The sequence below is a fragment of the Chamaea fasciata genome, unplaced genomic scaffold (assembly GCF_029207755.1).
Source record: "Chamaea fasciata isolate MVZ Bird 193981 ecotype frontalis unplaced genomic scaffold, bChaFas1.0.hap1 SCAF_23, whole genome shotgun sequence".
Classification (NCBI taxonomy): Eukaryota; Metazoa; Chordata; class Aves; order Passeriformes; family Sylviidae; genus Chamaea; species Chamaea fasciata.
The window spans coordinates 5,702,835-5,730,733 of NW_027094108.1; the positions used below are offsets into that span (position 1 = coordinate 5,702,835).

The window sequence follows — 27,899 nt, forward strand, 5'->3', positions numbered from 1 at the left end:
AAGTCGGGGCTCGTAGCATGCTGCGATGCAGAATTGGAGCTGGGTCTCACCTCGCACCTTCTGGGAAGGTCCTGCTTGACCCCAGCAGTGTCAATGGGGCTTGTGACCAACTCACAACTGCTCCACGTGGGAAGTGGGGGGATTCCTGTTCTCTCCTCACCGGGGCCGGCTCCAGGGGGATGGGGGAGGAGAAGGGTGCGGGGGCTCAGGGCTGCCCACAACAAGGATTTAGCAACTCCTTGGATTTTTGTCTCTTTTATTTTTTTTTTTTTAATCCTGCTGCACGCGTCCCCTTCTCCGGACGGGGAATCTCCTCACCGCCCCGGCCCCCCGGCTCCTGTGGGCAGCGGCGGGGGCTCAGCCCCGCGGGAGAGATGCCCGGCCCGAGCTCGAAGGGCGGCGGCGGGGGCATCCCCCGGGGACCCTCCCGCCCCTCCGCCCCTCCGCCGGTGCCGGCGGCGCAGCGAGCCCCGGCGAGGCGGATTTGGGCTGAAATCACGGCTTTCTCTGCATGATCGACAGCTCCGGGAGAAACCATCGGCGGCCCGGGGGGAGCCGCCGCCCGCTCTCCGCCCGCTCCCCCCGCCGCCCGCCGCCGGCCCCCGCCGCTCCCCGCCGCCGCTCCCCCCCCAGCCCGGCCGCCCCCTCAGGCCGCCCCCGCGGGCAGCGCGGCCCCGGGGCGGGGCGAGGCGGGCGGCGCGGGGCGTCCCCCGCGCGGCGGCGGCGGTGGCTCGGCCCGGCCGCGGCGGCGGGGCCGGCGGAGCGCTCCGTGCCCGCGGCCGTGCCCGCGCCGGCGGCGGCCCCAGCGAGGGGCTCTGGGCTCTGCGCTCCGCCGCTCCGCCGCCTCCATGGAGCGCCGGCCGCGCTGCCTCTGATGCCCGGCCCGGCGCGCACCATGGGGCCGCTGTGGCTCTGCTGCCTGCCCCTCGCCCTTCTGCCCCTGCTCGCCGCCGTGGAAGGTAAGGGAGGAGGCGGGGGGGGCGCGGGGGGCGGGGGCCCTGCGGGGTAGGGCGAGCCCCCTCCGGGTTCTCCCCGGTTTTTTGGGGGGTGGCACTTTGCCCCCCGCCTCCCCCCCCCACCCGTCCCCGCCGCACGCCCTTTCGGAGGGGAGGCGAAGTTTGGGGAAGTGCTACCCCAGCTGGAGGTGTCGCCACCGGAGCCTGGTGTGTCGCGTGTGCCCCCCCGCACGCCCCCAGAGCCTCCCGAAGGCTGGCCGCCCTTCTCCCCGCCATCCCTCCGCCGAGGTGGGCATCCCTTGGGTACCGCCGAGGGTCCCCCAGGGATGCCCGGGATTCACCGCCCCGTGCCCGCCGCTGCTCTCGGGAGAGTCTTTGGGGTGCCCCTCGGCCAGGCCTTACCGGCGTTCCGGAGCTGCTGGCCGGGCTCCCCGTTGGCGCCGTGGCGTTCCCGGCGTCCCCAGGAGGAGCCGAGCTCCCCGCCGAGGTCCCCGGTGCTCAGACAAAGCAGTGCGAGGCGGCAGGTGGGGAGCTCCAGGGCTGGGTGTGCGGGGACGGCGCTGGCGGGGAGCCCCACGGTGGGGTCTGTGCGAGGGGAGGGAGACTCGTTCTCCTGCTCCTCAAACCATCCCGGCCGTTCCTGCCGGCTCCCACCCGCCCGCTGCGTGGACAACCCTGGGAAGTGACAGAGAACTGGGTTGGGCAGGGGCGAGGGCCAGGTGTCAGGCCGAGAACCGGCTCGTCCTGGGGCGGCGTGGTCCGGGGATGCCCGTCCATTGTGGAAGGGTGGTGTTGGAGGGGCCGGGTGGCTCCGCTGTCCCTCCGGCTCCCTGGGGCGGGCTGGGTGGCCGCTGCTGGCCCTGCGTGTGCCGGGCGGCGGTGGGAGCCGCTCGGACGGTGTTTGTCTGGAACATGGATGAGGCACCATTTATTAAGTTGGAGTTTTGGGAGATGACTCATGGGTTGGCCAGCTATACATCGTGATATTTACAATATGGGAGCTTGGCATAAATAGGACTATTTACGTTGCAGCGGAGAGCCCTCGCCAGCTCTGCTATTCAAATGAGCCCAGCATGGTTTTAATTATGGGGGGGAGGGTTGGGGTGATGAGCGTGTTTGTGAGAGCATACGTGTCCGTGCAGAATGTCTGGCCCCATCCTCTGCTGGACACTTCCAACGCCTTGGCCGGCAGGGTCCACACGCGCTTGACCACGAGAAGCTGGCGCTGCCACGCGTGGCATGGGCAGGGATTGGGGTGACATCTCCACCCCACGCCGCTGCTCCTGCTGCCCGAGAGGTGCTGTTGGGCGGTGCTGTGGGTCAGTGGCCGGTTCCCGGCGCTCCTGTGCGTGTTCTTGGAACGTGAGTGACTTCCCCACCATCATGGCAGGAGCGGCGGGCGCTGGACGCGTGAGCGCCAAGGGATGGGGAGTGTGTCTAGGCTGGCCAATGCAGGTGGGGTGTTTCACCCACCTGAGATGGTTGCTCCCAGGTGTGCTCCTCCGTGGATAGGGGTGCTCCCAGGGAGATGGTCAGTGAGCTTCCAGCGGCCGTTCCCAAAACCGTGTTGGTTTGGGTTTGGCGTGGTCCCCCCGTGCCCCCGCTGTCGCCTTTTGCCCTCTGTGTGTGCTGGAGCTGTGATTGTCACTCTCAGTGTTGGTGTGGGCAGCCAGCTCCCTAATCCAGCCTTCCAGGAAAAGGCTTCTGGAGAGCTGGCAAGGTGAAAATGTGTGGGATGCTGCTCCTTGGGCGTGCCTCTGCTCCTTCCTTAATGGAACTGCCTCTTCCCACCGCTTCCAGAGTGCCTGGATGTGGTGTCCACCTGCACCTCTGAATGCTCAGGATCCCTTCGGTGTGGACAGACAGACCCAACAGTAGCTGCTGGCCATGGAGGTGGTGGCTGGACCCACCGTGTTCCCGAGGCTGCGGGGAACCTCCGTGGTGGCAGCGCCCTCCATCACCAGCCCCAGCGTATTCCCAGGGCCAAAATGGGGGCAGAAAGGCTTGTTCGGGGGAAAACCACAATTCTGGAGGATCCTGCCTCTCGAGTCCTGTTTTCAGCTCTGTCACAGAGCCTTTCTGTACTGCTGGTAATTTCACTTGTCTCCTCTGTGCCTCAGTTTTCCTAATTACAAGGCGTAAAATAATCCGAGCGTCTTTCCCAAGGGAGCCGCGAGGTTTTGTTAATGAACATGACAAAGTGCTTTGGGATCCGTGGTTGAAAGCGCAGCCTTAGTCAGTGCCGTTGTGTGTGGGGTGTTTATTTATCTACATGCTTTATATTTCTCTGCGCGCTATATATTCACTTGCATTTAACAAACCTTAATTAGAAACAAAGCCAATAGGGAAGGAAATATAAACAGGAGTGTGCATGGAAATTGGAAGTTGATTGCTCACTGGCCAGCAGAATGCATGGCTCGGGCTCGGGAGGGAAGGCTGTTTGGTTAAAACCGGCTCTGTTAAAAGGAAATGTGAAAAGAACGTAAAACATAAATCAATATGGAAAACAGGGAGGTGGATGACAACGTACATAAAGCAGAGGTTAGGAATTGCCTATAGTTGTGAAGGCGGCTGGAAGGTAACGCGTCTGCAGCTGAGAAAGTTCAGGCTTCTCAAAGGAAAGTTTTTTTGTGTGTTTTTCGGGGGGTGGAGGGGGGGAGAAAAAAAACCCCAACAAAACCCAAACCAGAAAGTCAAGAACAAAGGAGTCCTGGAAGTGTCTGGATCCCACACCGGTTGGTAACGCCGCTATCGCTAACGGCCCTGCTTTGTATTCCTGCTGCGTAGGCTGCGCGCCGATCGCAGGACTGACGCTCCTGAGGTATTTTGGGGGGAGCTGGGAAGGACACGGAGGTATTTTAAAATCAACAGCCTGCCTAAACTCATGTGCCAGGAGGGAAAACCAGCCCGATGGTGCTCCTCACCTCGGTGGAGTTAACTTTTTCACAAACCTTGCAGCGCTGGCAAGCTTCCCGAGGGCTGGAGGAGGGCCAGCCCCGTGCCAAAAATGAGAAAGGAGACACGAGATGGCCCTGCTATCAGTGAGGGTGTGGGCAGCACGGAGGCAGCGACAGCCTCCAGTGGGCGGTGGAGAATTGCCCAGCATGAGTTTTGCTGGGAAACAGGATCACGGGTGAGGGGATTCGGTTTGGAGCATCAACTGTGCCGGGCAGTCCTAATCCTGAGCCCAGTCCCAGGCTTGGGGAGGGGTGCTGGGGCAGGAGGGCTGTATCCTCTCCTGGGGTGAGGTGCTGGACACGGACATCCCTGCCCATCTTCCAAGCAAGCTGGAGACAGGACTTCAGTGTTTCTGTGTAATTGACAGTGACTTATAATATACATAATATTTACGGCACTCTCAGACGCATGGTGGGATTGTTTGGGGGTTCTGTGCAGGGCCAGGATTTGGACTGGATGATCCTTGTGGGTCCCTTCCAACTTGGGATATTCTGCGATTCTGTAGTATCCAGTATATTTAATTTCACTCAAGTGAATTACACATATTGCAGTGTAAAAACACAGGCTCTTCTCCTGTTCCTATGCTGAGCACCTCCACATGGAGTGGGGGGAGATGCCAGGGACACAGGGTTGGTTTAGCCATTTGTGTATCCATCTTTTTAGTCTCCATAGGGGAAGTCTTGAGCCGTCCCTTCAGGGTTATGGTCCCACCAGAGCACTGCTCTGACCTTGGCGGTCCGTGGAGGTGGATGTTCCAGGTGTGCCAGGACCATGGGAACTGCAGGAGCCTCCCAGCAAGGGATGTGGCAGAACAGCAGGTCCGGGGGAAAACACAGCATCTGTCAAGAGCTGATCCTTCCTGTGAGCTTGAGCTCCAGATCTGCAAACACTCTCCTAAGACCGGGAGGGGAGCAAATGCTTTGGGACTAATAGGAATGAGGAGCAGAGCAGAGCCTGTGGTTTTGGCCTGGCCCCGTTCCCCTCCCCTCCATTTCCTGGGTTAATTTTTGACAAGGCACATTCCTCGCACCCACCTGCCCTTTGCATTACAGGGGCAGCAAAAGGGAAGGCACCTTTTGGAGGCCAAATAAATCGGTGCCTCATTTAAACGTCCATGTTGCTCGCCTTGCTGCTCTGTTCTGTGGCTTTTCCAGGCGGGAGCAGCAGTCCTCTTAATCCCTGCTGGCTTTCCAGCTTCTCTGGGTGATAAAAACATAGGGAGGAGATGCTGTAGGGGACAAGGGCTGTAGGAGACACGGGCTCAGGGTTGGTGTGACCACTGATGTCCACCTCTCTCTCCGGTCACCCCAGAGAGGGTGTGAGGGGGCTGCTGCCGAGGGGTTTGGGGCTGTCCCCAGGGATGGGAGCAGCAGTCCCCTTGGAGACAAGACCTGCCTGCATTAGTCAGGGCCCTTTGTGTGCACATACCTGAGCTGCTGGGAAGAGGGGTGGGCGCTCAGAAAAGTGCCCGAGGAGCTGGGTAAATAGTGCAGGCTGTGACAGCTCCCAAAGCCTGAGCGCTTTGGGGCTGGGGATGAACGAGAGCCTGACCCTCCACTGCTGCCCCAAAACGTGCCTGCTCCCCACACACCAGCCCTGCTGGGGTAGTAATGAGGGCTAGTAATGAGTAATGGGCTAGTAATGAGTAATGGGCTAGTAATGAGTAATGGGCTAGTAATGAGGATGGCTCTGGCTGGGAGTGGGGTTCCCATCCTGCAGAAATCCCATTTTTACTGAGGAGGAGCCGTGTCAACTCCCACCCAGGTTTGCAATCCCTCCCATACTGGTTTACAGAGAGGCTGGGGCACACCACGGCTGCCAACTGGATCTGGTTGGGTTGGGGGGAGTGGGGAGATCCTCAGAGGCAAAAGTTCAGCCGTTAGATAAGGGAAAGGATGGGGCCTCCTGTGATAAGGGGCTGGGCGGGAGGGAGAGGCAGCGCAGGGGGTTCCGAGTGGCGCAGCCCTGCCTGTACCCAGGGATGCAGCGGGGTCACTGGGAATGCTGCAGGAGGGCAGGGTCCCCTTGGAGGCCAGGTGACAGCAGGAGGTGGCTGGAGATGTGCAGGGATATGTTGTTAATGTCTCTATATCAATGTCAGATGTTTCAGGAAGGCGCTGGGGAGGTGGCAGGTTGTGCCAGGGTGCAGACACAGGGGTGGCTGTGCAGGGCAGGCCAGCCCCCTGAGATAATCAGGATGAGGGACAGGAGTAAGTGAGGATCATGCTGTGCTGTTCACCCATCCCTGAATTTCCTTGCTTGGGATGAAGGGAGCAGTATCGGGTCTGACAGGAAGCGTGGCACTGACTGCCAAGCATTCAGGGGAGATGGAGCAGGCCATGAGGGCAGAAAACACAACTGTAACTGGGGCTGGTCTGTGCCTCCCTAAATGTCACATTCAGAAATGATAGTTTTAGTGGCTGAGAACCGTTGTGGTTCTTTGGAGAGCTCACAAGAGGAAGAACTCTGGATTTAGACCTGAGCAACCACACACAAGACCTTAGATCTGCTCCATCCTCCCGAAGGGCACGAGGAGGGGCTGGGGAGCTCCAAAAGTTGGTGAAGCTTTATCAGTTGATCCAATAAAGATGTTCTTTCCACTCTTTCAGAGTCAGACCATGGCATCCATCAAGCAACCAGCACTTAAAAACACCACATAGTAATGATCTGGGAGTAAAGCAAAGTGAAAGAGCTGGCTGAAGGGAGAAGCTGAAGTAGGAAAATACTTGTCTGTGATGTAGGAAATTAAATTAAACCTCAGAATAAATTCATGCAGCCACTTAACATGAGTTTCCTAAAAATAACCAAAAACCAACCAAACTTGATTAAATGACAAATTGGAGGAGGTCATTGGAGGTAAAAAAATGTTCTTCGCAAAGTGGAAATGGTATCTAAAAGGAGAAAATAAAAAAAAAAAATCAGAAACTGTGGTTTGGTGGATGTAAAGCCATATAAGGCAGGCTGAGAGGAGTTTGAAAAATAACTTGAGAGAAGAAATTGTTTATCCCCCAAGTTTCCCCTCAACAAATGAATATTGGGAAGTCAAATGTGCAGGATGGAGCCCTGGGGGAGGAGGGGGATGACTTCAGTGTCACCCCGAAGTGGCCGAAGGGAGCTTTGCTTCCCAGGGCAGGGCTGGGAGACTGTTCTGAAGGGATGGCAGGAGAACTCACATTTTACAATAAGTCAATAAAATGAATATTCGAGCCAGAGTAAACGGGACGAGCATCCTTTAAGAAGATCTCCCTGGGTGATCCTGGAGACTCCAGAGAAGTAATTTTAGAGGAAAGGCTCTCTTATGGATTAAAATCTGCTTAAAGAAGGGGAAACAAAGAGTCAGTTTTCCCACTGGACGGGGTCAGCGTGAGGCTTGCGCTGGGTGATGTATTCATAAAGTAGAGAGGGGTGGGAATGGGAAGGCAAAGAGTGTTTGCAGATTATACAAAATTATTCAGGATGATAAAAACAACAGTTGTCTTGAAAATATTGCAAAAGGCTCTCATGACACTGGATAGCCGGGCTATAAAGTGGCAGATTAAATGTAGTCAGGGATGAATGAAAAGGGATTCACATGGAAAAAAAATTACCCTAAACCCATGCATGCACAGTGGCAGTCTTTAAATTACTTATTAGCATTTTGAGAAAGAGATCTTAAAGTCATTGTGGATGGCTCTTTGAAAGCATCAGCTCTGAACTGGGAAAGGGAGTGAAGATGCTTGTACAGGAGGAGAGCAGGGGAGGGGGGCTCCGGGAGAGATGCAGCTTGGGGAGGGAGGGGGCACAGAGGTGCATTGGACTGTGGGAGGTGCAAAGAAGAGGGTGATGAAAGGGTGATGATCCTTTATTTTATATTTTTTTTTCTCCTCTCTCCGGAGTTCTCAAGCAGCAGGAATGATGGAGGGTGGAGGCAGGGCGGGGTGAAGCCCAGCCCTCCCCCATCCTGGGTACCAGGGGCATGGGGTGCCCTTGGTTCTGGAGTGCTCCCTGTGCATCCTGCTGGGGGTGGGATGGAGAGCAGGAGCCCCTTTGGCTCAGCCTGGCGTGGCAGGTGTGCTGTTGGAAAGGAAGCAGGGAAAGGTGCCTTCTCTGGGCTCCCACACCGAATGTCCTGCTGGCCCCCAGCTCCCACTTTGGCTTTCAAGATCATCTGCAGCTTCCAGGGCAAACTGCTGGGGAGGTCCAGGGTGCTCATGGTCTTGGTGAACCCTCTGTGTCTGGGAACACCTTTAACCTTCCACAGGCTCTTGATTTTGGCTGGATGGCCAGGCAGGGGGAAGGTCCCTTGCAAAATGCCTGTTGGTGCTTGCCTTTGCCCTCCTCGGAGTTTCGGAGGCCAAGAGCACCTGGTTGGAACTAGGGAGGAGGGGAGCTTCCCTGGGCCCTGGGTTCACCTCAGGGGGCTGGTGGCTGGGCTAGGGGTGGTGCTCGGGCTAGCAGCTGGGGAGATTGGCGATGGTGAATGTGGCCAAGCTGTGTGAGTGTCCCTGGGCAGAGGGGACACCGTGAGCTGTGTGAGTGTCCCTGGGCAGAGGGGACACCGTGAGCTGTGTGAGTGTCCCTGGGCAGAGGGGACACCTTGAGCTGTGTGAGTGTCCCTGGGCAGAGGGGACACCGTGAGCTGTATGAGTGTCCCTGGGCAGAGGGGACACCTTGAGCCACCTCAGGCTGGTGCTCCTAGGGCCAGACAAAGGGAACAATGGGCTGGGCTCCTGGGTAGCCCCCAGCCCAGGAGGGGAGGGGCAGGCAGAAGGTCTGGGATCCCCTCTGCTGCCACCCAGGCCTTGGGGACACAAAGACACCCAGCTGCAGCAGGCTGAAGGACAAGCTGTGTCCCTGGCTGTGCCCAGCTGGGCTCTGTCTGTCCAGCAGCAGGCTGAGGTGAGTCCTGCTCCATGGGAAGTGTCATCCCAGCTCCTCAATGTGTCCCCAAAGTATGTGGAGCCCTGCTGGAGCCTGGTGAGCTCTGGTTGCATGTCCATGTCATGGCTTGGAGGGACCTGCATTGGGAGGCTCCTGCAGCACTGCTCTGCTGAGAGGCAGAGGAGAACCAGGGAGGGTGAGGAGGGTCAGAGAGGAGGCTGGACCCTCCAGATCTCCTGTCAGGACCCTCTGTGAGCCTGAACAACCTCAGCAGAGGGATAGAGGAGAGAGAAGGCATCTCCATCCTGTGCAGTGCTGGTGCACAGGCTGTGGGTGGGAAGCACGTGGTGAGACAGTGCAGGTTCTGCCTATCCCAGAGTCTCTCAGGGCAGGGGAGGACTGACTGGGGCATCTGCCTTGGAGCAGGGGACAGAGAATCCATGGATGCTCCTTGGTCTCCCAGGAGGCCACTAGTTCCTGCAAAGTGGCCACTGAACCCACACACTTGGGGCTGCTTGCTGAGGCTGGAGGTGGGACAGGACATGTCTGAGGACAAACCAGGCAGGAATGGGCTGCTGAGGGGCCTCCAGGTGTGTGGTTGGTTTCACCCAAGACAGGTGTGTGTGTGTCCTACCAGGACCCATATCTGCCTGCTTCCACTGCTCTCCACTCCCAGGCACGTGCTGGTGGCTGTGGTGGGTACTCCTGGATGGAGCTGGCATTGTCATTCCCTGATACTGGGTCCCATCCCTTGCATGTCCCTGTCCCCAGGTGATGCCTCTGTGAGTTTGGCTTCAGGCTTTCTCATGAGATCCATCATTCTTGCAAGCTTTGCCTTGGCAGTAGGCTTTTGGGTGGGAGTGATGCCCCAGGAGGAGGGGCCTGGTCCTGGAATCACAGAATCGTTGGCTGGTTTGGGTTGGAAGGGACCTTAAAGCTCATCCAGTTCCCCTCCTGCCATGGGCAGCAACACCTGCCTCTATCCCAGGTTGCTCCAAGCCCTGTCCAACCTGGTCTTGGACACTGCCAGGGATGGGGCAGCCACAGCTGCTCTGCACAGCCTCTGCCAGGGCCCCAACATCCTCTCAGAGAGGAATGTTCTCCTGATACTCAGTCTCACCCTGCTCTCTGTCAGTGGGCAGCCGTTCCTCATTGTCCTGTCACTCCATGCTTTGACCAAAGCCCTTCTCCAGCTCTCTTGGAGCCCCTTTAGCCCCTGGAAGGCTGCCATAAAGTCACCATGGAATTACGAGATGTGTCCAAAGCAGCTCTTTATGGTCTTGGAGGAGAGCTGGGAGTGCTCTGGTCTGACAAATGCCTGTGCAGCTGGTTTGAGGGGAGGTGTGGCAGATCCTCAGTCTGCTGAGGATCAGCACTGGGCCACCCAAATGAGCTGGGTGCTGTGCAGGGGAGGTCAGAGAAGCCGTGGGCCATCAGCAGGAGGTTTGTGCTGGCCAGGCAGCCCCCGGGCAGCGCACACCATGTGCTGGAAGCGAGCTGGGCTGGAGCACGTGAGGGTCACGTCTCGCCGTGCCGAGGTCATGGTCGCGTTTCACGATTTGCTTTGCTGGTAATCCCGTTTCCAGGCTCCACAACTGCGGCTCAGAAACCTTCACCGTGAGCCTCACTTCATAAATCTTGGCCTTGTTTTACTTTTAAGCCTGTCTGGTATCAGGGGACAGAGTGAGCAGGAGAAATGCGTGACCTGGGAGCAGCGTGGATGGAGTGAAACAAGATGTCCGGGCTTGGTGGAGCCTGCAGGGATGGGGCTGGCCAGGCTGCAGGGAGGTAACTGAGGCATGCCTGCCTGGGGAAAGCATTTCCTGTGGGTCTCTTCTGAGGGATCTCTCCTGCAGGATCCCAGCACCCCCCCCGGCTGCTTGCAGAGTGCCCTTGCAGGTGTCTGAGCGCTGGTTCCGTGTGCCCAGCCTTTGCATGCCCATTGTGACACCTTGGTGGTAAATGGGAGCAGGCCTGTGGCTCCCTGGGCATTGCTCTGGGAGGGAAAGCGAGCTGGGGATGTTGTATCTTCATTGCCCGGGGAGCAGAGAGCAGCTGGTGCCTGGATGTGGGGAATGGCTGGTGGCAGGGTATTGATCACCCAGTGCTGGAGCATGCTGAGAGGTGGGATGGAGGTGTCAGCTCCCCCAGGCTGGCTGCTGGCATGGGGCACGGAGGGGCTGGGTCAGGCAGAGCAGGGCAGCCCCACCAGTGATAGTTTCCAGCCATGGAAATAGCTGAAAATGCATGGATGGGCAAATGCATGGATGGGCAAGTGCATGGATGGGCAAATGCATTCCCCAGGCCGAGCCTGCTGCTGCCCTGTCCATGCCCTGTCCACTCCCTGTAAATGTTCAAGGCCAAGCTGGACAGGGCTTGGAGCAATCTGGCCTGGTGGAAGGCATCCCTGCCCATGGCAGGGATTGAAGGGAGATGGGCTTTAAAGTCCTTTCCAACCCAAAGCATCCTGTGATTCGATGAGACTTGGAGAAAGCCCCACTTGTTCTGCCTGCCTTGCAGAGGGAATGGATGGTCCCAGAGGCTGGGGAAGGGTAAACTCGGGGGTGTGTGTGTGTGATCCTGTGTGGAAATTTGACACAGACTCACAGCAGAGCAGGGGCTGCCATGAGGGGACACAGTGCCCAGCACCTCCAGGACACGTCCCTGTCACCCTTGGTGAGCCTCTGAGAGTGGGGACAGCTGCAGAGCAGTCGGGAGCAGGGCGGGCACGGGGAAGGTGCTAATTAGGATGTTGGCAGCATTAGCAGGGGGTGGTGTCTGCCTGGTGGGAGGTGTTGAAGAGGCAGCGTGGGCTCTGCTCCGTGTCATGCCCGGTGCAGAGCTCAGGGTAGCAGGCTGCTCACTAGTCTGGGGGGGGAGGACAAGGCCTGCTCAGGGCTGATGGAGCCATCCAGGGGTAGGTGGGTGCTGCTTTGAGCCCACCTGGGGCAGCTGGGTGAGAATCGTGATGTGGCTTTGTCCTGGGGCTGCTGAGAGCACCCCCAGTGATGGGGAGCTGCCTGCTTCGTGTGGCTGTGCTGCTGCTGCACAGAACCAGCCCTGATACACCTGCTTTTCTCCTCCTTTTGGCTCCTCACCTTTCTTTTTCCATGGCTGTAGGTGAAATAGAGAGTAGAGGAGCTGCTCATGTCGCTTTTGGGTTTTTTTTTTTTTTTTATCTGATGTCAAATTTATGCCATCACATTGAATAGCTGCCATGAGATTTTGGTGTGACTGACACCTGTTCTGGCTTCAGAGCAGCAGATTTTGATGCAGGCAAATCCTCTGGAAATGCTGAGTTTACTGTCAGCTGCTCCCGTGTCTCCCCTGGCCCCTGCTCCCAGCTTTGGCTCAGCCTTGCACCACTCAGGAGGCTGCTGATGCTCTGAGCAGTGCCCGGGTGCATCTCCTGAGTTTCTGGTTTGTGGGACAGGCAGAAGGTGCACACGTGTGCAGGTGGGGCTTTGCCAGGCTGGTCCCTCTGGGCTGCTGAGCCAGTGGCTGTCCCCATCCAGCAGGACACAGCTCCTGGGTGTGCACATGGCAGGAAAATGGGGCACAAGCCAAAAGCTGAGCGAGCCAACGCGACGGTTGCGGCGTTGCCTTTGATCCCTGGCTGTTCCGGGAGCCCATCCTTCCTTATCTGGGGGGTTGGGGGTGAAGTTCAGTCTCTCTGGGCTGGGTCCCACGGGGCTGCTTGGCTTCTCCCACTTTCCGTTGGTCCCTGCATGAGAAAAGGTGGGGCTGCAGGGAGGGGAGCTGGATTTTGGACTAGAAAGCGAGGGATGTGTAGGGGACACTGCCAGGGGCTGTGGTGGCTTTGGGAGTAGCACGTTTGGGACCAGTGGAGCCCAGACATCCCTGTGGTGTCTTGGATGGGATGGCAGGGGCTGCCCATGGGGTTTTGTGACCAAGCAGGTCACCCTCCAGTAGAAACCTTGCCCTGTAATTTGGGTGGCGTAAATATGACCTGAGCTCCTGCTTGTGGGTGCTGAGCCCTTGGAAAGCTGACCTGGTGTTTTACTGTGTGTTTGGGAGGTCCTCCGTGTGTGGGCTTCAGAGGGAGAAGGGAAAAAAAAAAAGGGATTTGTGAGGTCAGGCCTGGGTGTGTCGCCCACCAGCCCTGAACTGCTCAGTGGGCAGAGGGTGGGGAAAGGCTCAGTCCTCCCTGGGTCTGCCGGGGGTGGCAGCAGGTGGTGGGGCTGCGGTGACGTGCCCACCCTGTGTGCCACCATCAAGGTGCCCGTTCGCCTGGTGGCGTGTCGGGGTCTGTGCGGAGAGAGGAGCCCTGTGAGTGCCCAGGCTCAGGTAATGAGAATGCCCTGCAGTCTCCTTCCCTTTGGTGGCAGGGATGTGCCATGCACTCGCCCTGCACTCAAATGAACCTGCTGCCCAAGTCCCATCCCAGAGAAGAAGCCTGGGGAGAAGACGTTCCTCTCCTGGCTGCCGTGGTGGGGATGCTCACTGAGGGGTTCTGGGCTGGTTTTTGTTCAGTGCAGAAGTCCATGCTCTGCTGTTGTGTTTGCTCCAGGGCTCTTGAGAGGCCTGTGGGCTAACATGGGTGCTGAGAGCCCACCTGGGGTGGGTGTGTGGTGGCCTTGAGGGGGACAATGCATCCCATCAGGGAAGTGTCTTGAGGGTGAACCCACAGACTGATGGATGAGTCAACAGAGCCAAAAAATAAAAATAATAAGAAGGCAAACCTGGCTTCTCTTCCAATTCTATAAAAATAAAACAAAGCAAACTCCATGCTCGCATTGCCTGAAGAAATCCCACCCACGAGCAGTGCCAGGGGGACCCTGCTGGTCGAGCATCAAGTGATCACAGTCTGACACTGCACACACATCCCCTGTGCTGTCCTCAACAATGTGTTACAGCTCTGCCCTTGCCCACAGCCCCCCTGGCTTTTTTTTTCCCCCTTTCCAGCCAAGAAGAGGGTCTGGAGCAGGGCCTGGCCTTGCTACACCTGCCTGTCCTCCAGCACGGGGTTGGTGTGACCCTGGGCCAAGCCTGGGCTCAGACTTCCCGCCCTTCCAATCTTTCCACCTCCAAAGCTTTGTTTCCCTCTTAGACAGTTAAATTTGCCCGCCCTCCAGGTGGTTTGGCCCCAGTGGGCTTGGTTTCCTGGGTCAATGTCTGCTGGAACATTTGGATGTCCTCTCCCAGAGAGGACTTTGCCCGTGCTGGGGACTGTGGTCTTAGCTACAGCCATGGAGCATCAGCCTGGTAGAGGAGCAGGTGATCCACGGCTTAGAACATCTCACTTTAGTGAGGCTGGCTCAAAATCAAGTGTTTTAACCAAGCTGCAAATGTTGCGGTGGGATTTCTCCAGTGTTTTAGGAGGGTGGTGGAGGGCTCCGTGCTCCTCCTGGAGCTGCTTGTGGGAGAGGAAGGCATTGAAGCCTGCTGCTGAGAGCGTGGTTTTGTTGCACCTCCTGCATTCAGACCAAGTCCTGCAGGGGTGGTTGCCCTTTTCCCGGCTCTGGGTTGCAGCTGGAGTAAATATTCACTGGAGATGTTTTATTTTGGTGTCTCAGGCTCACGAGGCCAGTGGGATGGGGATGCCCCACAGCATGGCTCGCCAGCCTTTAATACTTGGAGCACTTCTGCTGCCTGCATTTGCATGGCTCTGGTGTGGATGAGACACGCTGGTCTCCATGGTTTTATGTGCCATGGGACCGTGCCAACAGTTTAATCACAGCTGAACCCTCGCAGAGCAGCATAAAAAATGTTGTAGTTGGGATTAGGTTACCCATCCTTCCTATAAAAGACTCTATAAACAGTCCATCAAGCCCCAGCATTCCTGTGTTGGCTGTGAGGTCCTTTGCACTTAATGGGTCTGGCATTTGCTTTGACTAAGCCTTTTTTGGGGGGGAGGCAGTGATACAAAGCAGCCCCCAAAGAATGGGTTTTCTGCTTGCTTTAGTGGGGGCACCCAACTGGGCTGGCTTGGCAGAGGCGGTGTTGGATGTCAGAGGATCTGCCTGGGGAGCAGCGGGTGAGAGGCAGCCGTGACAAGCCCAGGAGGCAGTGGCAACAGCAGCTGCTCCCTCTCCATCACTCAGGGCTTTCTCCAGAGGGATTTGCTGTTTGCTGGGGTGTCTGAGAATTTTCCCTGGTCTTGGGGCGGGGAAGGATGTGGGACTCCCTCTCCCATCGCCCAGCACACTTCAGGCCTGTCTTGTCTCTGCGGTAGCTGAGTAATGCTGCAGAGTTAAAGCTCCCCAAACCTTCTAAAAAACCCAAAGCGTGGTCTGGGGACCAAGTGGTCTCTGTAGCTGCAGATGTGCTCTCACCTTCACCTTCCTCAACCGTGCCCTTCACGTGTGATGCCAGCCACAGAAGGGCTAACAGTTTAACACCATCCGTGGGACTTCATTGAGGTGCTTTGAGTTTTGTTCATCCTTTGGGGAGCCAAAGGGGCAGGGAATGGATGGGTACCCAGGTGCGAGGCTTCAGTGGTGCCAAGGGTGTTCCTTATCCTGGCTGCTGCATCGTTGAGGCAGGTGTGCACACCTTGGTCATTCCTTGGGCTGCTGATCTGTGGGACAGTGTCGATGCTCCTGCCTGGGACAGTCCTCTCTCTCCTGGAAACCTTAAAGCCATAGTTGTGCTCCAGCTCTCCCAGCAATGAAGAGAAGGGAGAGCCCTAACCCTCCTGGCTGCCAGGAGGTCCCAGCTGTGGTGGCAGGGCTGTGGGTGACACCTGCCTGCTTGGAAAGGGACTGAAGCCATCCTGTTGTTTCGTACACAGCCAACATCTGTCGGGTGGGAGCTGCATCCGTGCTGTGGTGCCAGAGCTGGGCACAAGGGGCAGTCCCTGATCAATGCCACCGTGCCACTGGGACCATCTGGAGCTTTTCCTGGCTGGTGCTTACATCTGTTGAGCCACACCAGCTCCAGGGGCAGTTGCTGGAGGAGACCAGGCTTTCCAGTGCTTTTTCACTGCTGAGTTTAATTAATTTTAAGGTTTTTGCCTCCCTGAATTTTCTTTGAAGATGATTTGAACAATTATTATCGCAAAAACAGGATTTCTAATGTCAGCTGGAAGCAACCCCCCCCTCAGTATCCTGCTGAGGGCAGTTCAGCTCACCTGCCTGACTGGCTGCTCTTGATCACCAGCCTGTCCTCAGAGGCCCTTTTCTCTCTGTCGTTACTACCTGGAGAAAATTAACAACTGCATTAAAGTGGGAGCATTATTTTTTCATATGGTGAATGCCAGGGGAGGTGAATCCCGTATCCTTCACTTGAGAATGCTCTGCGAGGCTGCAAGGGCATTACCCACCTGAGCAGTGCTTTCCTTCATCCCTCTCCCTCCTGCTGACTAAGGCTGTGTCACAGCCAACCTGTTAGCTAGACGAGATAAATCTGGTCATAGCAAACCCAATTCGGCTAACCTGGCTTGTTCTACAAGTCCATGAGTGAATAAAAGAACTCATACAGAGACTTCAGGCAATCACAGTCAGCCCAAAAAGCAGACACTGGTAAGATATCACTGGTCAAGGAGCTGGGCAGGGCTAAGACCCAGACCAATGAGTGTCTTGAGCTGGGACTTTTGAGCTCCCTGTATAAGAGAGTTCCAAACAATCAAACAGACTGTTTGTCTTATCATCAAGAGGACTCAAGTCGTGTTTTCTGTCTCCAACCAGCGACCCCTCATGTAACAATGCCCAGGGGTGCAGCTCTGAGCTCACAGTCAGTGTCACTCAGCTCCCTTCACAGACCAGGGAGACAAAGCAAATCCTTTTCCTGCTGAAGACCAAGGACAACTTTCAGGCCCAAAAGCACAAATAACAGTGGACTGAAGGGAGGAACAGGAAGGATGGGACCTCACAACCTGAAGCTGGAATTGGACAATTAAACCCCAATATGCAAATGGACCAAAACTTAATAAAATGTGAGACCTCGTGACCAGTCAGTCATTTTGTCACCATTCTTAGTCCACGTTGGGTGTAGCCCTGGCGAGGCCCTGTCCTGCCCAAGGTGGATCCTAAAGGCCTTTCAATAAATCCCTACTTTACTCTCCAGCTCTGTCCAGTCTCTGTTCCAGGTCAGCCTTTCCAAGGCATCACAGGGCTGGTTCCTGTGAAGCCCACCGAGGCCCAGCACTGGGAACTATTGCTTGGAACCTGCCATCTAATCAGTTCTTACTCTCCTTTTTAGCATGTTTTTTGATCTGGAGCACAGGCAGTGGCTCTGTTCCCCAGGCTGCCCTCACATCTCCTGATTCCAGCACTCAGACACTCCCCTGCCTTTACATGGCTCCTCTCTCCATCAGACTTGTAATCTCAGTGAAGAATGAAATCAGATTTGTTTGACAAGACCTGTTTCTTGTAGAAGTATGTTGACTGGTGCTAATTATACTCCTGTTCTTTAATTCTTTATGATTGGGATTACATCAGCTTTTTCATTATTTCCCCAGAAGTGATTTCAAACCGAGCGAGACCTTGAGTGCCTGCCGTTCCCTCACGTTGTAATCCTGGTGCATCCACTAGACGTGATCCTTCTGCTCTGAGATGCTCTGCATCAGTGTCTTCAAGGACTTCCCAGCTTTCTTCTTCTCCAGGCATCCTCTCATGGGCTCCTGCTTGTTAAGCCTTGGAGTCTCTTGGGTCTGTCACTGTGAAATGTGTTGGATTTTGTTAGTTCTCTCTCTTTTGTCGTGGTTTAACCCCAGCTGGCTGCTCGTCCCCACACAGATATAATGCACAGGTAGCTTTCCCTGGCACAGGCTGCCCAGGGCAGTGGTGGAGTCACCATCCCTGGAAGTGTTCAAAGGCATGTGCATGTGGCACAGGGGGACAGACGTGGGTTCGTGGGGAACTTGGCAGTACTGGGTTAGTGGTTGGAGCTGATGATCTTGGAGGGTTTTTCCAGCCCTGGTGTTTCTCTGATCCCTTGGTCTATGGGGCCATCCCTGTAAAGTGTCCATAAAATGTCCACAATTGTCCAGAAAATGTCCACTGAGTTTGTGAGGTCTGTGACATTGAGCTCCATCTATTTTGGTGGAGAGGCAACAGAGGGAATGGTGATACTCTCCGGAAACAGCAGCTGGAAAGAGCTCCCCAGGTTTATTCCACTGCCCAGTTACTCCTGCAAACCTTGACCAGCACAGGAACCAGGCTGTGAAGTTTTCTTGCGGTTTTCTCCCAGTTTGACAGTGGCTTGTCCCAGAGTTTGATTTTTCACGTCCGTCGTGGAGGTGTCGTGCAGGAATTTGATGTGATCGTGGTTCCTTGGGCTTGTTTGTGGAAGTGCCATCACTGAAATGGGCAGAAATGAAGATAAACCATGCTGGGGCTGTTCCCACCTCCACAAGGCCATTGTCTGTGCAGAAAACAGCCGAGGTCACCACGTGGCCCTGTCGCATCTGTTCTGAAGTCTCAGTTATTTGCTAAAAGCTTGCAAACGTGTGTGATTTTCAAGGAATTACAGCCAGACGTTCCCTGGCTCGTTAGTTATGTATGAGCTAAGGAATCCTGGTTACTCAAGGGAGGAAGCAGCCCTGTCCTCTGGAGGGCTGTGGAATAACATCCCGCTTTCCTAATAAAGACACAAAAACTGGCTGACCACGGCCACCCTCCACACACCAGGAACTGCAGTGAGGGAAGCTCTGGCCGTGTGTAGAGTGAAAAAAAACCCTGTTGATCACCCTGGGAGTGGAGCAGGACTGAAGCAGGGCTTGAATCGGTGACAGCACCTCCAGCCCTGGGCTGTCTCAATGCTTTTCTCTATGAAAATTCTCTATGAATTTTAACATTTTTACTTAGCATTTTTCCCGTGTGCTGAAAAGAACATCATCATAACTTTTTTCTTGTCTTCCGATGTGGCTTTTCCAGAGGTTTCCTTTATTCACTTCCCGCCAGTCACAATAAAATATGGATTGGGCTTATTCTCCTTCCATTTCTCATGCGTTGCCTTTGTGTGTGTGTTTGTCACAAACACTTTGTTCCTCTGAGGCTGGTTTTGGTTGAAGTTGTTGTTTTCCTGGATTGCCTTTATATATATATATATATATATATATATATTTATAAAATATAGTTTAAACTTTTCTTACTAAATCATAGAATGGTTTGGCTTGGAAGGGACCTTAAAGATCTAGTCCCAGACCCCTCTGGTTTCCATTTGTTCTTTTTGCTCCTGTTTCCTGGTTGACTCTGATTGTAAATTTGATGGGATTTTGGAAATGGATACGTTTGGATCAACGAGCCAAGCCGTTTCAGGTTTGGCCTGTTCTCCCCTTAGCCCACACACACTGGGGTCGTCAGTGCTGGGGCAACTCCACACTTCCAGTCCAGTGATTCAGCCCTCGTTCCGTGTCATTATCAGGTCCAAAATCGGAGACCTCAGGGTCTTTCATGCACTTTGTGCATTAAAATTATGTAATGAGCCTGTCCTCAGTGCTGGCAGGGTGTGATGCAGTGGAGCAGTGACAGATATTGACAGGTAGCAGTGTCTGCAGGCAGGGGAGAGGCACACACGTGGTGGTGGGAGCTGGGTCATCACGGGTTGGCTTTCCATCACGTGTGTCATTGCACGTCGTGACAGGCATGTCCTGAGCACGTTTTGATTTATATTGGTGCAGTGGGGGCTCAGCTGAACCTGTGTGAACTGTCGACTCCAGCATCCTCTCCTGCCGAGCTTCCCAATTCACGGAGTCACAGAATCACTGAGGTTGGAAAAGCCCTCCAGGTCACCAAACTCAATCGTTAACTCAGCTCTGCCGTGTTCACCACTAACCCATGTCCCCTGGTGCCACATCCACATGGTTTTTGAACACTTTTGGGGTGGTGACTTCACCCCTGCCCTGGCAGCCTGTGCCTATGTGTGTGATCACTCTTTCCACAAAGAAAATTTCCCAATATCCAACCTGACCCTCCACTGTCACAACCTGAGGCCGTTCCCTCTCCTCCTGTCCCTGTTCCCTGGGAGCAGAGCCCGACCCCCCCCCGGCTGTCCCCTCTTGTCAGGGAGTTGTGCAGAGCCACAAGGTCCCCCCTGAGCCTCCTTTTCTCCAGGCTGAGCCCCTTTCCCACCTCCCTCAGCTGCTCCAGGCCTGTAGTGTAGAGCAGTCCCAGCTGATGGATTGGTGTACCAGTGATGGTGGGGGGGGATCCCACCCTTTGCAGGGAGCTGGAGGAGACGTGGTGTGAGGAGGTGGCAGTGCAGTCTGCTGTGGCAGCTCAGCCAGGCATGCTGGTCACCCTGCACTCCCCTCTCCTGGTTCTCACCATCCTCCTCCTCAGGAGCCCTGCCCAGATTTCCTGCTGAAATGGGAGAGGGGAGTCCAGGACTTCCTCAGCCTCGGGTGAGGCACGGTGTCAAGTGAGCTAACAGGATGTTTTAGGGCTGAGGAAAAACTACTGATGGTGGATTTAAAAGGATGCGCAATGACCTTTATCAACAGGAGTCACGTCCTGCTTGGCTGCTGGAGAAGGACCCACTGCCCTGGCAAAACCAGCCTTCACCTGTGAAGGTGGCACCTGGCAGATATTTCCAGGTGTCTCTTGGTTTTGGGCTGTGCAAGCCCTGCTGTCTCAATGCACTGCTGCTGTTTAGGGAGGGAGAGTCCTTTTGGCACCACTGAAGGGTGGCTGAGCCTCTGGATTTTCGGGGTGGAATGCCAAGGCACAGACTTGCTTGTGTCCCTGAGCCTGGTGTTAGTCCAGGTAGCCCCTGCCTTCCTCCTGCCTTGCTGGCTTAATGCATCTGCTGGGTTTTTGCTCCAAAACACAATAAAGAGGAAGCAATGCTAATTTTTCCCCCACCAAAGTTCTGATACTCAACAGATGAACATCCCGGATTAGGCTGAGGAGAGGTGTTGTTAGTGGGTTGTGGGGGCTCCCACATCCTCAGGTGGTTAATGTGCAGATGTGTAGGAATGATGTGGTCCCCAGCCTGTGTTCCCCTTCCTGAGGGTAAAATGTAGAGCTGCAGTTGTAATTCCATTTGCCAGAAAAAGGGAGCACTGGGTGTTTAATGAGACCGTGGCCGGGATCATTATATAGCAGTGATTTGGGGTCGTGCTGTGTCTCACCTTCTAGAAGAGCATCCAGCTCATACCAGCTCCATCTGTGATCAGAGCAGATGTCCAGCTCTGGTTCCCTGTCCCCAAGTTCCCCCTGGCCCAGCTGCAGCAGTGATCAAGGTGACTGTGGATTTGGGCAGCCAGTTCCTGGAAACCTCCAGTGCTGGAGATCCCCCAAGTCCCTGGTGGCCCGACTCAGGGCTGGACAGCCCTCCTGGAGAAGCAATGTCCTAAATCATCTGTTACTATCCAACTTGAACATCCAAAGTCACCACTGATATTTTAAAACGGTCTCTCGTGGGTCAAGGTGTCCACCCCGGAGTGACTTGCTGTTCTCATTTTATGGGATGAGTCACTGTTCTTTTTTATGGGATGAGATCCCTTCTACGTCGCTGAGCGTGGGTGAGGGCTGTGTTTTCCCTTCATTACTTCCAGCTTTTCCTTTATGAAATTGCATGTCTCTGGGAATGGCCATGTTCAGGGTTTAAACCATGCTTTTGGTTCTCATTCTGCCCCAGGTGTTGGTGGCACACAAATAACTTTGCCTGCTGGTGCCAGTCCCATTTGGCCATGGATCCCCATTGCCCCAGAGATCCTGTCACCAAGGGCTGGGGAAAGAACAACCCGGGAGGAGGTGGGAGAGGAGCTAATCCAAAAGTTTATTTGTCTGTAAGGCATGGCTCACAACCTTTCTGTGTGCAGCAACTGGAACTGTCTGCACACATCCAGAATTCCTCACCAGAACACTACACCAAACACTGGAAACATCAGAGGTTCTGTTCACGAGGGCATGGAGTGACAGGACAAGGGGGAATGGCTTCCCACTGCCAGAAGGTAGGATTAGGTTGGATATTGGGAAAAAATTCTTCAGTGTGAAGGTGAGGAGGCCCTGGCACAGGGTGCCCAGAGAAGCTGTGGCTGCCCCTGGATCCCTGGCAGCGTGCAAGGCCAGGTTGCATGGGGCTTGGAGCAGCCTGGGATAGTGGAAGGTGTCCCTGCCCATGGCAGGGGGTGGCAATGGAATGAGTTTTAAGGTTCCTCCAATTCCAAATGACTCTGGGATTCTATGATTCTTTTTCCTTGGAGCGGTGATTTGGAATCCTATCCCAGCTTCCAAAATCTCCTGACTCAGACGGGGGTGATTATTTGCACGGCAGCAGAGCTGCCTCCTCCCACATCCCAGAGCATCTCACACATGGACATGGAGGATGTGGCTGTGAATGATGACCAGGTGTGGGAGCAGGTCCATCCCGGGTCTGGGAGTGCTCCCACCTGGTCCCTCCCCGTTGACTGCAGCGTGGCCATGAGCAGCCTTTTCCTTGTGAGACTGGGGGGATTGCAGGCTGTGAAATACAAATGATTCCTACTAAATGCTGTGTAATGGATTCCACTTGCAGCCGTTGGTGTCTGTGTGTTTCTAATGAAAGTCTGTGGAGCGAGGAGGAGGCTCCCAGCTGGCAGGGTCAGGGTGGAGGGGAGGGTGGCCCAGCCTGCCTGGTCCCCACGAGGCCCTTGGGCGTCTGGGCTGTCTCCTGTGAGGTGGAGCTGCTGGCTTGGGGACAGTCATCTCTGCAACCCCACGGGGTTGTGAACCAAAGAGAAAAATAAATTCACAGAAATGCTCCCCAAGGGGGGCTGTACTTGCTCTGTGCTACCAGTGAAGATGTGGGGCTCACAGGATCGTGGAGTTTCCTGAGCTGGAAGGGAACCACAAGAACATCAAGTCCAGCTCCTGGCCCTGCTCAGGACACTCTGAGCAATTCCCACCCTGTGCCTGGAGCTCTGGCAGCCTTGGGGCTGTGCCCATTCCCTGGGGAGCTTGGTCCATGCCCCACCACCCTCTGTGGGAAGAACCTTTTCCTGATTTCCAACCTAAACCCCCTGACACAGCCTCAGCCATTCCCTTGGGTTCAGATGTGGGGTTTGGGGGCACAGGGCAGCAGCAGGATGTGCTCTGCATCATCATGGGACACAAAGGTGCCCTGAGGATCCAGCTGCAGCTCAGGCTGGCTGCAAGGAAGGGGATTCCATGGAGATGTGGGATACGCAGGGCTTCAGCCTGGGGAAAAGCACGTGGGCAGCACCTGGAGCTTTCAAAGCAGGGAACAGATGAGTCACCCCGAGAGCTGTTGCAGAGGTAAGCAGGGGGTTCACACCTTTAATGTGCAGTTCTGCGGCATTAGGAGTGAGGAGGGGTTTCCGCCGTGCTCCAGCAGGAGATGGATTTACAGGTGTGTCCTGGAGGGGCTTAAAGTTGGCCGGTCAGAGGAAAATACTCCCAAGTGGGAGATTGCCATCTTGTACCAGTGTTGGGAGAGCAGTAAAGGCTGGAAGGGGTGGGTTGGTTACACCTGAGGGGATTGGGCACATCAGGGAACAGAGGTGGGTCTGAGTATGGCCACCGTGTGTCTGGGAGCTCGGTGTGGTCCTCAGCTGTGGGGCATGACCAGGACATCTCTAGCTCAGAGAACACCTGGGAAATGGGACACTCCTGGAGGGAAGGAGCTGATCAGGTCCTTGGCTGGTGAGCCAGGACAAACCTGCGTGTCCCGTCCTTGTGATCCCCAGGCCAGCCCTGGGGGCCTCCGAATCTGTTCCTGGTGTCCACAGCCAAAGGAGAATCGAAATAAAAATAAACCAGTTTAACGGTCATGACTCAAGGTGTGCCCATTGTTGGCCTTATTCAGGAGGCTGAGGAGTGCCTGCTGCCTTGTCTGCTGGTAGGGGCCTGGAGCAAGGACTGTTAATGGGGAAGGTCTGCTTAATTAGACAGGGCAGGACTCTGTGGCTTGGATGCCAGACTAATTCAGCCTGGTAGAGGAGCATATTTTTAATAACGTGTCTAATTAACTGTACAGCAGATCACCCAGGGGTGGAGTTGATTCACTATTGCTCGAATCTGTAGATCAAAGGTGCCTAATTTCTCATAAACTGGTTTTGAGCCCCGAGGCTCTTCCCTCTGGCTGGTGCTCCTCCATCTCCAGCCATCCCAGGCAGGTTCTGGCCAGGCAGCCTGGGTGACACCCTCTGCCATGGGCAGGGACACCTTCCACTAGACCAGGTTGCTCCAAGGCCTGTCCAACCTGGCCTTGGACACTTCAGGTGGAAGGCTGGAGATACCTGGACACAAGCTGCTGGATCTGGGTTATCCTTCTGGCATCTTCCAATGACGTGGATCACTGTGGGATCACTGGCACTTCCCCTGTGCTGCTGCTGGTCCCTCCCCACGGGCACAAACTGGGCCTGGGGCTTTCCATGCTGGGAGTTTTAACAGCAGTGTTGGCTGCCTCCCTCTGAAAATTCACCTTTGCCTGAACAACCCCAGGGAAATCTTTGCAGCAGAACTGGGCAGGGTGGGAGCAGATGTTCCCCCTTCACCCATCTGACCTGGGGATCGATGGGGCTGGGAACTGCCTTTGTTCCCTGTCCTTGTGGCTGCTCCTGGCCACAGGGGTTTGGGACCCGCTGCCCCTGCCTGGGGCGTCAGTGCCCGGTGCTCCCCTGCCCTGTAGCACAGAGGGGTAAAGCTGTTTGGTCCATGTGTGTTTGGGGGTCCCCAGGGTGGGGTTTTCCAGGGTCTGATGTTTCTCTGCCCTGCAGAGAGCAGAAACATCTTGATTTGGGGCAGGGCTGGCCAAAGCCAGCGCTTCCCTCAGCACTGGGTGGGAATTTGCCAGCCTTGTGCCATCCCTGTAGGGAATGCTGGGGGAGCTCTGCCCAGCTCCATCCCAGGTGCTACCTCACAGTACCCACCTGGCTGGTGCTGGCAGAGCCCTTTGCATGTCCCCTCCTGTCACCTGTGTTTCTGTAGTGCAACATTTTTGCTCGGGGAGCTCCTGTCACAAGAGTGACCTTGAGCAAATCCGTGATATCTGCAGGTAAAGAAGTTATGGGGGGTGAAAGGCACCAGGAGGTCGGATGGGCTTGTTTCACACCCTCCCAGCTGCTCCGTGCTGGAAGCCAGCTGCTTCTCCAGAGCCGTCACAGCTGACTCCTGCAGGGATGCTCTCCCTGCCCCCTCCCCTGCACACTGTCCCTGGGATCAGTCCCAGCCTGGGGACATCGTGGCCTGGGGACAGTGAGTGTGTGGAGCTGAGGCTTGGCACTGCCCTGTTGTGATACGGGGAGTATTACAGTGTGTACCATGCTTGGAGTGGGACAGCTTTAAGCTTTCACCAAGTTCCTTAAATCAGAGAATCCCAGAATGGTTCGGGTTGGATGGAATATTAAAGCTCAGCTCGTTCCACTCCCTTGCCATGGGAAGGGACACCAGAACTACTTTAAGAGTTAATTATTTTCTCTGAGCAAAGTAAACAAAGACTCTGCCAAGGGATTTTTATCCATCTATAAATCCTGGGCAGTGTGAGCAGGTGGATGGGGCCAGCAGCCCAGAGCATCCCACCGGCCCTGGGGCCTCTGCTCTCCAGGCAGGATAAATCAGGAGACACAGAGGAGTGCTGCATCGCCTGCAGGAGAGAGGACTGCTGCTCAGGGATCCAGGAGGTGTTTTTCACCCCATGTCCAGGACATGTTTTCCACTGCCCAGGCTGCTGCAGTCCCATGGGCTGCAGACACAGAGTCCCCGAATGGTTTGGGTTGATAGCTCATCCAGTGCCACCCCTGCCATGGGCAGGGACACCTTCCACTGTCCCAGGCTGCTCCAAGCCCTGTCCAACCTGGTCTTGGGACACCTCCAGGGATCCAGGGGCAGCCACAGCTGCTCTGAGCACCCTGTGCCAGGGCCTCCCCACCCTCACAGGGAAGAATTTCTCCTCAATATCTGATTAAATCAACCCTCCTGGCAGAGCTGGGAGTGGCTGGTGCCCCTTCTCTGCCTGCCAAGCACATGGGGTTTGGGGAGCCTTGCCCTGTGCATTTGGGGTGTGTTATGGCAAGAGGCACCTCCTGCAGGCCTGGCAGCCCCAGGCTGTGCTCACCTTGTCAGCACCCTGCCCCGGGGACAGGGAGGGGTCACATCTGAGCTGTGGTGACACTGCAGCTTCTGGGTTCTCCTTGGCACTGGTGGCTCATCAGTGTTTTTGGGACGTGCTGTGGTGCCAGAGATGCCCACACAGGGAACTGAGTGCAGCCTCCTGCTCTGCCTGGTCTTGAGGACATCAGTGTGGCCACTCAGCCCAAGCTGCATGTGTTCCTGCAACAAATTCCCTGTGCATCCCCGTGCTCCTGTGCATCCCTGGCTCAGGCCCTTGTACAACAGCAGCAGGACCTGTGGGATGCTCCCAGGGGCTCCATGTCCTGGAAGCACAGGAGAGGCTGGGGGTGCTGAGGTGCCAGAGCACTGAGCGTGGTGCTGGGAAATGGGAGAAGAGATGTGTCCTCTTCTTGTATTGCCCCCTGAGGTTTGGGTGTGTCCCTGGGTACTCAAGCACACCCCACAGGTCACAGTCTCTCCGTGAGCAGTGTGTGGGGCATCAGCCCTGGAGAGATCCCTCCATCACACCTGTGGGGTTCAGGGATCACTGGGAGTGCAGCAGCAAGGGGAGGATGAACTTGCTGCTCCCTCACGTGTTTTCCTCCTGCAGACATTGATTTATGGAGGCTGCTTCGTGCTGAGTAGGGGATTTGGGGGATGGGGCATTCACTGCACAGCACTTTTCACCTGATTTCCCTTGTCAAGGCTGATGTCAGGTAATGCCTTGGTCACCCTGCAAACTGAATTTTGGAAGGGTGGTACTTCCGTGAGGCTCAGGCAGCAAAACACCCTGCAGAGCTGTTGGAGGTTGTCTGTGAACCCTTTGCATCCTCAGAGGATGCAGGGATGCTCTCTCTTGGTAGAGTGGGGAGGGAGCAGGGTTGCAACTGGAGGATCCTTCCGAAGTCCCCAAGATGCCTCCATGCAATGAGTTCTGGGGGTTTGGGGTGCCAGGGAGAGGGTGCAGACACAGCCTGGCTCAAGGAGGTGTTGTCACAGCAGGAGCTGCAGGGGCTGGGTGTGTCTCTGGGCACAGGCGGTGACAGCTCCTGCGGTGGCACTTCGGTGTCCTGTGCTGGCAGGCCCCAGTGGTGCTGATGGTGGCAAGGGGACGGGGAGCTCTGAGCTCACTGATCCCCCAGCCTGTTCCGGGGGCTCTGTGCCTCAGTCTCCCTGGCAGCCTCTGGAGAAGAGCAGTCTCTCCTCCTGGCACAGGTGTGGCTTTTACCCACAGTGAGAAAAGGCAGTGAAAGAGGGACGTCCTCCACTGAGCAATGACAGAGGGACCTTGCACAGTGACCCTGGTGTGTCCTCCCCCCGCTCAGCTCCTGCCCATAGGACACTCCTGGTGGCCTGTCCTTGCTGTCCTGTGTCTGTGCTATAGGAAGTGGGCCCAGCCATGCTGAGGGATGCAGAGGCACCGCAGTTCAAGGCTACATCTGTCACCTCTGCTCCTTTACCCTCAGAGCTTGTTCAAGGTGGGGTGTCCATTGCTGCACCTCCACAAAGCATTGGAGATGCAGAGCAGGGAGGTTCCAGTGCAGCTTGCAGGGTGTGAACCCCCTGGATTTTGGCCTGCAGAGCTCTCAGCACTGGATCCACCCTCCCTGATGCTCGTTCTGCTCTTCTGTACCCTGGCTAATGCCCTGGTTCTCTCTGGTTTATCTCCTGCCAGTGTGCTGGCTGAGTTGTCTGGTAACTGCTGTGGCTTCCACAGAGCCGTTGGGCTGTTTCTCCTCCCAGGATCTGGTGATCATTCCTGGGGGACCAGGATGGATTCTGCAGCAGTGCTTGCAGAGCCACCCTGGCCTCTCTGCAGGCAGCACGTGGTGCTTTAGGATCCTCCTGCTCCAGGAAGGGTTTGCTGAGCAGCTGGATGTGTCCACATCACTTGGGAGCAAGTCCTTGAGGCACTGGGATTTCATTCCAGAGCTCTCCCAGAGCCCCAACTGCCCGAGTTTCGTGGTGGAGATGGGCTTGAACCAAAGACCCCTTTCCACCAGCCCTGTAGGATGCTACAAAATCATTCCCCATCGTGGGAGTGCCCTGTCCCTGCTGGTGCACAGCACAAGGTGTTGGGAGGGGTGAGGGAACCTCTTGGTCCTGGGCTGTCCTTGCCCCACGGGTCTGTAGGGCTCTGCTGACCACAGCACCTTACTGCTGG

The 27,899-nt window shown here is 55.9% G+C and overlaps 1 protein-coding gene across 2 annotated transcripts in view; it reads left to right on the plus strand.

Annotated features, from left to right (window-relative positions):
• Positions 1–874: 874 nt before the first annotated feature.
• The window catches only part of EPHB2 (EPH receptor B2), a 127,462-nt gene continuing 100,437 nt past the window's right edge, over positions 875–27,899 (plus strand). The window contains exon 1 of one of the 2 annotated variants that reach the window (XM_066203155.1): positions 875–959. In XM_066203155.1, coding sequence (XP_066059252.1) covers positions 875–959 — 85 coding nt within the window. The remainder of the gene's footprint in view (positions 960–27,899) is intronic. The other variant, XM_066203158.1, reaches the window with a different exon arrangement.